The 14,119-nt window shown below is 39.5% G+C and overlaps 1 protein-coding gene across 2 annotated transcripts in view; it reads right to left on the reverse strand.

Annotated features, from left to right (window-relative positions):
- Window positions 1–14,119, reverse strand: part of PRR14L (proline rich 14 like) — a 45,134-nt gene that overhangs the window by 9,006 nt on the left and 22,009 nt on the right. For both annotated transcript variants that reach the window (XM_054594220.1, XM_054594219.1), the window contains 3 exons: window positions 3,874–9,031; window positions 989–1,060; window positions 153–324 (listed from right to left, as the gene is read on the reverse strand). In XM_054594220.1, the coding sequence (XP_054450195.1) occupies window positions 153–324; window positions 989–1,060; window positions 3,874–9,031 (5,402 nt within the window). The remainder of the gene's footprint in view (window positions 1–152; window positions 325–988; window positions 1,061–3,873; window positions 9,032–14,119) is intronic.

Consider the following 14,119-nt stretch of genomic DNA (forward strand, 5'->3'; position numbering starts at 1 on the left):
TCTTGTTTTGGTAATCTCCAGTACTCAGCTGAAGCAAAAGGTAGTAAATAAAGATACTCAGGGGCCCACCTGTATCTGTCACGTGATCTGTAACCATTAACAGACAGCTCCCGAGCCACTGTCATCTGACCCCACCAGCACTTTACACTTACCTCTTTCTGTTCTGGAGGGCTGCTTTGTGGATGGGGACAAGAGGCTGTCACACCATCCAGTTCATCTAATCCAGGAACCTGGAACTCAGAGGCTGAAAGCAGGAGCTTGCTGACAGCTGAGTCTGTTACCAAGCAGGACTTTGGTACCAAGGCAGGGAATGGAGGCTCTAGCCTAGAAGCACAGAGAGAAAAACAGGAAAGAAAATAAAAGCAGATTCAATTTCTACCTCAGCACATTCAATTCAACACCCAGGATAGGGCTGAAGCCCTTTTCCAGTAGTGACATTTCAAGTCACTTCTGGTCATGGCCTGTGTCTACATGTATAAAAATTTACAAGAATGTGGTCAATCCATTGCATTGGTATGGAGCGATGAATAATGAAAACGTAATGAATACATAAAAATGTAGAACAGATTTTTTGGAAGGGAGAGGAGATTTAGTGAACTAAGCCAATGAAATGTGTACAGAGGAGATCAATCCCATCCAGGCACTGAAGTTGGCTAAATGACTAAGAAATAGCTTGAGAAGGAACTTACGGTATGATGAGCTGGCTAAGTGATTCTGACCACCAACCCCCCCTCCCCCAATATCTGGTATTGATTATACATTCTTAGTTGCTAGTTACAATAAAACACTTTTGAATCTAAGATTCAATCTGGTTTAGAAGAACAAGAGCTCAGATTCACACCATGCCTAATCAATACCATTGGCTAGTATTCTCTCTCTCTCTCTCTCTCTCTCTCTCTCACACACACACACACACACCCACCCCCACACCCCCCACCCCACACACACACTGCAAGCCCTCATGTGCCAGGCACCACTGAAGGCTTACCTCATCTGACTGCCGCTGGTGTTGTAAGTAGCTTCCATGCCTGGAAGAGGCACATATGGTAACATGGTGTGGCTGAAGTGAAGCAAAAGTACAAGAGCAATAGGTTAGGGCAGTGGAACAACAGGAAAGGTTTTGATGTCATTCAGGTTTGGCACATGACACTCAATTAAAGCCCTAGGAAGATAAGAAATGTCATTCACTCAGAAAGATGAAAACCTCCCGGTTAGGAGAATTACATTCCCATCACTGGAAAAGAGGCAGACTGCAGGAAGACTATTTTCTCACTTAAACAGAAAGAACGTAGAAATAAACATAGGACAATAAGAGAAAGGAGGGGAACAAGAATGATCTTGACTCTTATACCTTTAAATCAAGTTGTTGAATAGGTATATTAAAGATTTAAAAAAATTACAAACAAAAATCCTATACTGTATCCAGCTCTGCATTAACTCTACTAAAATAAAAGCTGCCAATATCTATAACCTTATACAAAATTATGAAGAAAACTTTGTTTTCTTTAAAGCCAAGTTCCACATAAAATGCAGATATGTAGAAGAAAACTATTAACAGGATGGTTGGTCTCTTAATAGTGAATCTTTCACTTTTATAGGTGAAACAATAGTTTTAATAATCGCTTAAAGATATATGAATACACTATGTTGGATAGCTTTTTGTATCTCTTAAAGTAAAGCCTGAATCAGTTTCTACTGAATTTAGAACACAGTACAGTGTGATGACCATACCATCCATTTCCTCTTAGAAGAGAAATTTGTTCAATGACTAGGTAAACACAGATAGTTCAGATTTTTGGAATGCAACTCAGTATTCTCTGAGGAGGAGAGATAAAAGGAAAGTAAGGCATGGTGGAATACTAAAGAAAAAAAGACTGACCAAATCAGAAATTGGGAGGCCTCTGTTCTAAGTTAGCTCAGCTGAAACACTAACCAGGAAAGTGATCTGGTTGGAAAAATGCTATGTGCCTCAGGTTCATCATATATAAAAAAGGCAAAAATGCCTGAAAAGGAAAAGATGCCTGTTCAACCTATACTATGGAGTGCTAGAGAATAAAGTTCAAATAAGAAAATACTACAGAAACAAATTAATTTAATCTTTGTTAATTTAAGTCTTGCTCTTCGGGGCTACCCAATTTATTGCACTTAACATTTCTAAGCATTTTTAGAAAAACAGAAAACTTCTAGATTCAAAGCCAAAGCATAAGATGCTAAGGTACTTTCAGAGCCAATGAGAAGAAAAAGCCACTACAAACAGCACCCCTCCAACTTCCACTAGAATTAAAAAATAAATACAATAAAATAAATTTAATTTTAAAAACTAAGGTAAAATTAAATTAAAAAATAAAATAAGTTCTGGCTGGTGTGGCTCAGTGGACTAAGCACCAGCCTATGAACCAAAGGGTCACCAGTTCAATTCCCAGTCAGGACAGATGCCAGGGTTGCTGGCCAGGTCCACAGTGGAGGGTGCTTGAGAGGCAACTAACTGATGTTTCTCTCCTTCTCCTTCTCCCTCATTTCTCTCTCTAAAAATAAATAAATAAAAATCTTTAACATAAAATAAATAAAATGCCAGATATAGAAAGTAAGGGAGGGAGAAATATTCCACACCACAAAACACACATTTCAGGTGGGAAAGAGTTCTGGAAGAGGAAAAAGCGGGTCACACACCTTCCCAGGGTGAAATGGGTAACTACTCTTCTACATTCTCCTCAGGAATGAGCAGTTTAAAAAAAGAAACACGATGAAAAGCTGTGTTTCTTAGACATGGAAAAGGGAAAAATTATGAGATTGTAGAGGTATACCAACGAACTAGACAATAAAGCAGTACACCATCATTTAAAACAATTTGACTCATTCCAATGCACTTTTATGGCTGCATTAAAAGAAGCAAACATTTTTCTAGTATCTATAGTAGTAATTCATCTTTCAATTTCAATCAGCCACATTTAGGTTCTGGGGTATTTTTCCAAAACCCCTTTATTCATTTAGTTTTCTAAGATGCTTGGGGAACTTCACAATATGCACCAGCAGCTTTTTAATGACAGAATGATTCTTCTTAAGAGGCTGTCCACATACACAAAGCTCCCAGGCTGTTTGGAATTTTAAAGCTTTTTAAACTATAGCAATGATAAGGGCAAAATAAAAAATACTTAGAAGTTTCTTTTATCCAAAGTATTACAAACATGAGGATTTATCTATTATGCCTAAAGCAGATCTTTGGGGATATAACTCTCAAATTCTTTTTCTTCTTTTATTTTCAACTAGAAGGTAAAATAATACTGGTGAAATTAGTTTCTTGGTGGCTAAACCATAAGAACTCTTTTCCAAGGTCACATAAAGTTCTATAAATCCTACAACCATAATATGTAAATGCCAATCTTTGAAGCCTCTCTGCTCCAGAAAAAAATGCAAACGTTCTTAAGCCAGGTTTGGTGACGCCTACATAATTAATTTACAAAGTATTTCTCCTGTATCTTTTACAGGTCAAAATCTGAATTAGCTGCTTGCTATATATTAGTTTGTGAAGAAGGTATAGTTACAAGCCATTATGTGTCACTACTTAGTCTTTATCTTGTGATGGTGTTTGTTCTTTGCTAGGTAGGTGCAAGAAAAGAGATTCAAAAGATATGATGGTTTGCAGAACAAATGGACAGAACAATGAATGGTACAAAATAAAGGATTCTGCAGGAAATTAGAGGGGTCTGTACTTAAGAATTACTGCTGCATTTTCTCAGCAGAGATTTGGCAAGGCATAAGCAGAAAATACACACACAAAGCTCAAATAGCTCTGCCTTCCCAGTAGTACCCCACTCTCTCCCCAGAGGCAGGAAGCAAACGCGGGACATTTGCAAAGAACAGGAGACAGTTTACCTGCTTGTGGTGCCCAGAGTTGGCTGTCGCTTGCTGTGAGTGGAATGAAGAGCAGAGATTTCGAAGGGGCAGGCAGAAGGCCCATGCTGGCTCCAAACTGATAGCACTCGGCCCACCGAATAGGGCAGAGAGCTGAAGATCTTGTCTGCTATGGAGGCTGGGGACTTTAATCCTTTCAAGCCTTGTGTAAACTGGGTCATGAAGAGCCTCTGCATGGTAGGCGTGTGACTGGAGAAGCTCCGTTTTTTTGTCCAGATTCGATAACATCCAGGGGAACAAAGTGCTAGGAGTGTGTGAAGGCCAAGGATAGAGCAGCCTGCTCTTGTCTGGACTATGGCGGTGCCTCCGTAGTCTCGGAGCGGAACTGGAGGCTGTGGAGGAGCCTGGGCATGTGCCTGACTGTGGAGGCCAGTATCTTCCCTGAATGTGGCCATTCCAGGGCAACCATGGGATAAGAAGAAAGAAAAGGTCCACTTGGGAGGTTGAGAAGGGCACAGGGCGGCCTCTCCTAAGGCAAGCCTCGCTGGAGCACAGTGCTCAGGAAAAGTCCTTGGGGACTCAGTCACACACTCAGAGCCTGATTTCACATGAAAGGATACTGGGAAGATTTCAGAACCGAACAGCAGCAACGGCATCTTGTTGCTCAAATCTATGAAGCTCATTTTGATGGCTTCAAGAGGATAAAGTGTCAAGGGTTTACTGTTAGGCCTCTTATCCCATCCACTAGCTGTCAAATACGGACTCAACTGCATTGTATTGTATGAAAATCCATCTAGGAGCCTTTTATATCTGAGCCGCTTGTAGCTTTTAGCCACTGGAAGTAGTTCAGAGGAACACCGCCGATACCTTAGTTTCTGAGTCTTTGTGGCTGGGGCCAGTTTGGAGGCAAGGATGGAGAGCTTGCTGAGTAAGGCTGATTCTTTGGTAGGCTTCCTGACACTCAGGCTCCTTAAGAGATGGCACGGAGTGGCCTTCTGCTTTGGTATGTGACTGACTAAGCTCCTGGTAGGTACTGTTTCGGGTTCCAGTCGTGTGGGTGCAGACACAGCATGTGAACTGAGAAATCTGTGTGTTTTTGTGGGGATGGTTTCAGAGGAACTCTTTAAAAAGGCAGAATTTCTGATTTTACTTATCTTTCTCCCCATGCTGACTTGCTCCTGACAGGAAACTTTCTTACACGTCCGATGAGGCTGCTTCTTTAAGGGAAGTACTCTTTTCTGGTGTGAAGTGTCCCCAAAGGCACCATATATTTCGTCACACCTAGCAGAATTGGGGTTTTGTGCTTTCTGGGGGGCACCACGAAGGCAAGGACCTATGCACAACTCAATGCCCTTTTTTAATGGATGACATAGGTTTTCCTCCTTTGGTTCTTTCAACTTCTGAAACTGTCCAGTAATGTTTTCCTTGGCCAGCTTTGCTGGGGAGATTTCCTTAATCACGGTGTACTCATATTTGCAATCCTTAGGTCGGTTCTCATTTTGCACCTCATTTGATAACATATTAGATGATGATTGTTCCAATATCGTATGTGCTTCTTTTTGATGTATATATTCCTCTTCCCTCTGACACATGTAATCCAAATCCCTTTGGCTTTGTTGTTTTTCAGCATTACCAAGCATCCTCAGAGATTTAAAGTGTGTCTGAGAAATCTCACTCATATTTTCACCAAGATCACCATCTCTGGAAATCATCTCCTCAGATTCCTCCCCAACAGCTATGTGATCCAGGGGTCCCCTCTGATGTTCTTCGGTTTCTTCTCCTTTCACTTTAGTTTCTTTTTCCATCATCAAAGGCACAATTTTTACACTGCTGTCAATGCTGTTTCCTTCACTAGAATTACTTATATCCCTTGGAGCTCCTTCCTTCACCTCAGGCAGGACTGTGCAGTCCTCTACATTTTCACAAAGCATTTCACCATCTTTTGGTTTAAAAATATTTTTCAGGCCCATTTCTTCACTATTAAAGTTAGCGTCTGAATTTTCTTGAGAAGACAGATATAAAGGCATTATCTCAATGGATTTCAGCCTCTCTGTGGGAACAGATATCTCATTTTGGTGTCTAAAAGACATCAATTCTTTTGAGGGAATTTCAAAGGTATTTTCCTTGTCAAACTCAGGATGCATTTCTAGTCTTGACCTTTCAGTCATTCCTAGTGTCTCTCTCAGAGATGCTTCTTTAACTTGCCATTCATAATGAATATGATTTAAAGACACATTAACACTATCTGATATTCCTATATTTGGTTCATGATCTGCAATAGATTCCATCTCACTGGCAGAAGAGTCTGGACACGCTTCCATTTCACAGTCTTTTAATGATCTGCAGACTGTCTCTTCACATGATTTTTTTATTTCAAGAGATTCCACTGCAGAGGAAATAGCGTCTGGGGAATCTGAATCCTGGTCAATCTTTTCTATACATGCAGCATTCAAGTCTCCTCTCTGAGACAGGGTACTCCTTGAGGTTTCAGTTAATGCCAATCTACCTTGCCATGTACCACCATCAAGTGTGCTAGATGCTCTTACATCCAGCATGCCTTCCATAGGCTTATTACTACAGTCTGTGTAAATGATGTCTACCATACCATCTGTGGATTCCTCACAACTAGAAGTCCTTTCAAAGGCTCCTTTCAAATAGCCTTTTTTCAGGCTACCACTAGACAGTTTGTTATTGCCTGAACTGAATGACAGATCCTTTGCGTTGTGGCTTACCTCTGTGTTAGGCTCTGTGATGGTGTCTCTCTGGTCATTACCTAGTGTCTCCTTAGATGACTTATCTGCACTTCTGCATTCATGTGGTATGTCAGGGTTACTATGGCAGTCAAAGACTTCATCTGTCTTCTGATCAAGACTTTTAACTGCTTGGTTCATGTTTTTAAAATTGGCAAACTCAGCAGTACGAGACTGGTCCAACAGTTTTTCAGGATTTGGAATGTTTACAGATTGGTTTAGTTCTTGTGTGGCACAATCAAAGATATTATGTTCACAAAACACAGTGTCTTTGGGTGTATCCTGTTCCTTTAATTCTAGCCCTTTCTCATTGGCTTGGATGTGATTAGTGGTGTGAATGGTTTTGTTTGAAGCTTCACTATTTAACATACCTGCTGTCCTTTCATTTCTGACCTCATCTCCTGGAAGGCTGCCTTTAGTTTCTCTTCCGTTAAGCTCCTTTTCCTGCAGTGTATAACCCGCTGTATGGGTGCTACTTTCCGAGGAGTCTTCGCTTTCTGGGGAGTGGCTATTGCTGTGCTGAAATGTGTTTTCATACTTTGTTATCAAAGAATTTTCAACTTCCAGGATGGTTCTGCTAGACTCAAAAGCAGCACACACAGAACACATGCTCTCTTCTGGCACATTTTTTCCTATACAGTGGCAGCTAGAGAGGTCCTGAGATTGAACACTTTGACATTCCATGACAGAGACCTCTGAAGGCAAGATTGCTGCTTCTTTTTTACTTGGGAGAAGTCTGGAATGTAGGTCTTCCGTTTCTGAACCAGCCATCTTGTTTTGTCTTTCTAGGCTTCCTGGTTTGATATTTAAGGTAGGATTGCTTGAGGAAGCACCACAGGTTTTGTCACCTGGTGGGGAGATGTCTTTCATTTTTGTTTTCATGGGAATGGTTTGGATTTCAGCAATGATGTTGGCTCCATCCTCTAATGGAGGGTGATGGCTCTGTTGGGAATCCTCACTTATTACTAAAGGCATCTCTTTGCCAACTGGCAACTTCGCATGGTCTTGAGAATTAAGGGACACTTGATTTAAAACACAGTCACTTCCTAATTTGTTTAGAACCAGTTCATCAGTACAAGGAGGTTCATTTATCTCACGCATAATGCTCTGTTCATCTAAACGTGGAATATTGTCCTGTAAAGTCTGTACAGCTTTCTCTGACACAGGTCTATAATCAGAGTCTAGGGATGATGACAGCTGAGCAGTATCTTTCTTGGGTTTTGATTCCTCACTTACAGGACTTATCTGGTCCTCTGGCATTACACTCACAAGGGATTTTTTTTTAATCACAAATTCATTATATGATTCTTCATTTAACTGGGTGTTGCCTTCCAGATTTCTCTGCATGCTGACTAAGGAATTAGGGTCTTTACTATAAATCTTTTCACTTAATGTACTGGGCTTGATAGTGGTTGTCTGTTCTGGCTCTTCGAGCTGCATCGAGGAAGAAAAGCTAGTAAAGGTTTCTCTATGGTCCTCATGGTTTGTTAAGCTACCTTGCATGTCTAAAGTGATTTTCAAATCTTTTTTTTTAAACATTATTTCCGTGGCTTCGCTAAAAGAACTGGGCATTGAAGAACCAGAGTTGTCTGCATGGATACTGCCTTGAATGCAATAGTTACTGTGGGTATTTTCTTTTGGGGAGGCAACAATCTTTTTTTCTCTGGAACAATGACCAACGGCAGCCTCTTCTGGTTGACTGGCATTAACAAGAAAGAGTTCCTCTCTTTCATTCTTGGGGTTCAAAAACTGTTCTTCATTTTCTTCTCTAGAAGCCACATTCTTGCTTTGATCATTCCCATCAAAAGAGGAACTGTCTGTATTTTCAGCAGATCTCTTTAGCAAGCCATCACCTTCAAGACCACGTTTTTCTAAGGATGTTGTTCTGGATTCTGGACCAGACAAACTTGATTTGAAATATGAAACTTCAGAATTTTTCCCTAAGGGTTCTACAACAACTACATCTCTCATGGGTCTGGGACTGCCCTGTGCAGAACCATGATTTTCATTATGGTGGCCAAGAATCTGTTGGTGATTGTCATCTGCTTCACAGACAAGGCTTAACTTACACAACTCTTCCTTCCCATTGTCCACTTTGGAAATGGCACTGTTCCCTGGTAATAATGACAACCAAGAAGAACAAGTTTTTAATTCTTCACATTCTCTTTCTTTAGGAGTTGCTTCTGTTAATCCAGGGTCCACAAAGTTTAAAGCCTCTAGGGAAACTAATGTGCTGGTTTCTGAAACCTCACCACTGGTCATGATTTTGTATACTTCTGGGTAATCGCTGCACCCAGACGAGAGACCTTTACTCACATTGTCATTCTTATGTCCTTCATTATTGTCCGTCTTAGTCCCATTGACCTTCATACCTTGTACTTCTTCAGTAGATTTTAGTCGAGTTTCAGTTGTAATTTGTACATTTCCTTCTGCACAAGAAAAATAAATCCAAATCAGCATGTAATCATAAAAAATCATTTGTTCTACCTTCATGAATTTAATCATGCAACAAATGGCAGTAACAAAAATGTCTAACTCAAAAACACAATTGCAAAGTTACTGTACTCTAACACTGGCTTTGTTCTCTGCAGAACATGACAAAGAGCCAAAAGTGTACCTGGAAGAAACAGGCCAATATGAACAAATGCCTTTCTCTAAGCGTTACTTAAATTTACTTACTTAGCTAAACTAAGGACTACAAAAGGAGAAATATGCCTAATTCAGAGTTTTAAGAAGCTTCCATTCTAAAAAAGCTCACTCACAGTGTAACAGTTTATATTATTAGAATACCTTATTACTTGAATAATACTACGTAAGTCATAAATAAGGTACCTCTTTGAAAAAGAATGGTTATACACAAAACCTTATTTGTAAAAGACATTAATTCATAGGTTGAATATTCGTCTGAACCCAGTTACCTGGAATAACTGCCTCCCTACAAGATTGGTCATGAGCTGGTAATCACTGCAGCTGAGTGATAGGTACAGGGGGGTTTAGAATGCTCCCCACTTTGGAATAAATTTGAAATTTTCCATTATAAAACATTAAAGGACAAAAAAACCCTTTCAAAGCAGAATCTAAATGAAATTCATAAAGGAGTTTTATTGTACAGAGTTTCACTAAAACACAAGGTACAGAATGCAATAGTAAAAAGCTGCTGTGGCTCAGCAGCTTGAGTGCCTGACTGCAAACTGAAAGTTGCTGGTTCAATTCACACGCCTGGGTTGCAGACCATGTCTCTGGTTGGGGGCGTGCGAGAGGCAACTGATAGCTGTTTCTTTCTCTCTGTCTCTTTCTACCTCCCTTACTACCCTCTCTCTAAAAAATAAAATACAATTAAAATAAATTAAAATAAAATAAAAATTCCCCAGATTTTCAATCTATAAAAAAAATCTTCATCCCTCTCCCTTTTTAGAAAACAGCCCCAAATTATACATGTTCATGTGAATATGTGTATATGTATGAATGCACACATGTATATAACAGGACACCTGCACCAAATAGATAAAGCACTATGCAAATAAATCTAAAGCTCTAATTCATTAGAATATAAACTCCATGATGGTAAGGATCATGTTTATCTTGTTCTCTTTTCTTCACTAGAGTCCAGCATAATACCTGGTACATAAGCACTCAGTAAGTATCTGTGGAATTAATAAATGAATGCAGTTAGGTCAGATCAACAAATGCTATTAACAGTATCTTGCTGGGGCTTCCCTGCCCATTTCTAAACTGGTAGCAAGAGCGGTAATTTTGAGAGAAAGAGCAACAACTCTGAGCAGCAGGCTGGCTGGGCGCTGTGGTATTACTTACCTCTCTGAGTTTGTTTCCTCCTTTGAAAAAGGTGGGGAGTATACTTACCTCAGTGCTATTTTGAGGATTAAATAAAGTAATACATATAAAACACCACCTGGTACAGTGCCTGCCATTTAAGGAAAGGTGCCTTTCCTTTGCTCTGCTCTCTTTCATTCTTATTTTACTGGACCTGAGAATAGTTAAAATGATACACTTAATAACTAGACTAGGATACAGTGTTTAAAAATATTTGGAGTCAGCAAATATTAGATAGATAAATAAACACTGGATTTGGTAAATTTACACAGATACAAATCACTGATGAGAGGCAGCCTTGAAATCCTAAGTGCCCACCCCCCCCATATATAGCTTTTTGGAACTAGCCTACTTTCCTTGTCACGGCAGACCCTGTGTATGAATTTCTAAGCACGCATAAATACTTTAAATAGTTTTATTTTATGTCTCCAGTGAATACTATAGTATTCATCAAATCATTCATGTACATTCAGGGCTTTTCCATTCTGTTCCTGCACCATCCTACTTGTGTTCGTCATTATATCTGCTCAGGAAAATGCTAAAACTCTTCACCTGTCCCCAAACTGTTTACTGTGCAAGACACTTAAGGCAAAACTTTCCCTCAGAGCCCCCACCTGCTGAAAGAACACCTGTTCTCCAGTTAGTCAAGAGTCCTGGGGAAGATGCAGGGGAGCAGCCATTTCCCAAGAGGAGGGGCAGAACGCTGGATGGGCAGGGAAGACGCACTGTGTACAGCATGAAGACAAAAGGATGCTCTGCCCACTCTTGAAGTTTGAAGGAGAGTTTGGGGACAATTTCATGTTTATTAGAAAATTTTCAAAAAGCTGTGGAGAAAGATGGTACCTACTTCCCAGGACTTACACAGATTAGATGAGTTAATATATGTAAAGCTATTAGAAGTGTTAGAGTCCATGCTTGGTTAGTGCTCGTCACTCCTTGGATTCACACTCCCTTGTACAACATCTCTACCTAAAGCCTCTGTAATACTGTTTCTCAACTATTTGTATTATGTCCATAGGACTGGAACTACTTGAAGGAAAGAACTAGATCCTAATTATCGCCATTCACTCAGTACCAGACACTGACCTTGGCACACGGAAAATAACAGATTTCACTAAATGAAGAATTAGAAGATCAGGGAAGTTGTTACAACTATTAGGTATACTCAGCTCTTGCCGGTTTGGCTCAGTGGACTGAGTGCCAGTCTGTGAACAGAAAGGTTGCCGGTTTAATTCCGAGTCAGGGCACACGCCTGGGTTGTGGCCAAGGTCCCCAGCTGGGGGCCTGCGAAAGGCAACCGTCACACATCAATGTTTTTCTTCCTCTCTTTCTCCCTTCCTTCCCCTCTGTCTAAAGATAAATAAAGAATTTCTTAAAAAAATTATAAAGTATACTCAATCCAGCAATTTCACTTCTGGATATATATCTGAAGAAGTATCTGCACCCCCATGTTCACTACAGCATTCCTTATAGTGGGCAAGACATGGAAACAACCTAAGTATGCGTAGGTAGATAAGTAGATAAAGAAAATGTAGTGTGCGTGCGTGCGTGTATACAGTATTTATTTTAAAGTACTAGGTATACTAGGGAATGAAACATATATTCTGTGAACTATGGGCCCATTTTAGAAGCACAGGAGTTTCGTGACCTCAATTAAAGATCCTAGACTTGTAGTTCTATAACAACCACTTTAAAAGTGCTGTTTGCAGAAAGTGACAAATGAATCCTAAAACTCATATGAAAATGCAAAGACACAGAACAGCCAAAACAATCTTCAAAAAAACCAAAAATGGCAGACTCATACTTCCTGATTTCAAAACTTATTAAAAAGCCACAGTGATAAAGAGAGTGAGGCCCTAGTCAGGTGGCTCAGTTGGTTGGAGCATTGCCCTGATCTCCAAAAGGTTGCGGGTTCAATTCCAAGTCGGGGCAAATATGGGTGGCAACTGATTGATGTTTCTCCCCCCATCCCCTTCTCTAATATCAGTAAACATATCCTCGGGTGAGGATTAAAAAAAAAAAGAAAGACATGTGGCACCGGCGCAGGATGACATAAAGACCAAAGGAACAGAAGAGAAATAAACTAATATTCATAGTCCCTCTGACAAAGGGACCAAGATGGATATTTTTCAACAAATGGTGCTGGGACAACTGGTTATCTACATGTGAAAGAATAATTTTGGTCCCTACCTCACATCATAAAAAAAAATTACCTCAAAGTGGATCACAGACCTAAATGTAAGAGCTGAAATAATAAAAACACAAGAAAATACAAAAGTAAACCTTGACAACGTGGGGTTAGGTAATTATTTCTCAGATAAGATACCAAAAATACAACTGATAAAAAAGAAGAGTGATAAGCTGGATTTCATTAAAACTAAAACCTTTTGTGCTTTAAAGGATAACATCAGCCCTGGCTGGTGTGGCTCAGTGGACTGAGTATCAGCCTGTGAACCAAAAGGTTGCCGGTTCGATTCCCAGTCAGGGCACATGCCTGGGTTGTGGCCCAGGTCCCCAGTTGGGGGCATGTGAGAAGTAACCGATCGATGTATTTATCTCTGGCACATTGATGTTTCTCTTCCTCTCTTACTCCCTTCCCCCTCTCTAAAAATAAATAAATAAATAAAGGACAACATCAAGAAGTGAAAAAACAACCCACTGACTCAGAGAAAATACATGCAAATCATCTATTTGATTAGGGATCTATATTTGTAATACAGAATGAATCTTTACAACAATAAAATGACAAAAACACTAATTTGAAAATTGGCAGAGGGAGCATAACTCTTCATTCCTTAAGAGTAGGTTGTATATAGTGACCTCCTTCCAAGGAGTACAGTATGGAAAGGTGAGAAGAGTAAATTTACAGTGGAGAAACCTGCTAAACATAGACTTACCTTTTAACCCAGCAATTTCATTCTCAAGGAAACTGAAAACTTATGTCAATACAAAACCTGTACACAAAGGCTGACAACAGTGTTATTCATAATAGCCAAAACCTGCAAAGAACCCAAATGCCCATCAACTGATAAATGGATAAGACTGAATATTATCCAGCCATTAAAAGAATGAAGCACTTATATCTGCCACATGGATGAACCTTAAAATTTTTATGCCAAGACAAAGAAGTCAGTCACAAAAGACCATGTATTCTATGATTTCATTGATATAAAATGTCAAAAATAGGCAAATCTATAGAAACAAAGGTAGAAAAGTGGTTGGAAGATGCCAGGTGTAAGGAGGAATGGAGAATGACTGTTAATAGGTACAAGGTTTCCTTAGAGAGTGATTAAATTAATGTGATGATTTGTGCAACTCTTTAAGTATAGCAAAAAACCCAAAACAAACACATTGAATTGCATACTTTAAATGGATTAACTTATGGTATAGAAATTTATCCCAAAAACTTGTTTTTAAAAAAGTGCTTACACTCAAATTACAATATAAGTAACATCAGAAAACTTAAGACTTTTTTGGGGGGGTGTTATATTCATATAACCATAATTTGGAAGACATGTTAGTGTTTGACAAGGATTCAATTGCATTTCTGTCGAAACCTTTCCCTGGATCAAAAAATCATGTGACTAGACCATGGAAACTAAATATGACATTGATTTTGGTTTCTCTTACATCTCATCCTCAAAAAGATATGTAATGAATTAGAAATACTGTAATCTCTTGTAAAA

This window comes from Pteronotus mesoamericanus, unplaced genomic scaffold, assembly GCF_021234165.1.
Source record: "Pteronotus mesoamericanus isolate MK-2021 breed Mesoamerican mustached bat unplaced genomic scaffold, CSHL_Meso_final scaffold_507, whole genome shotgun sequence".
NCBI classification, from domain to species: Eukaryota; Metazoa; Chordata; class Mammalia; order Chiroptera; family Mormoopidae; genus Pteronotus; species Pteronotus mesoamericanus.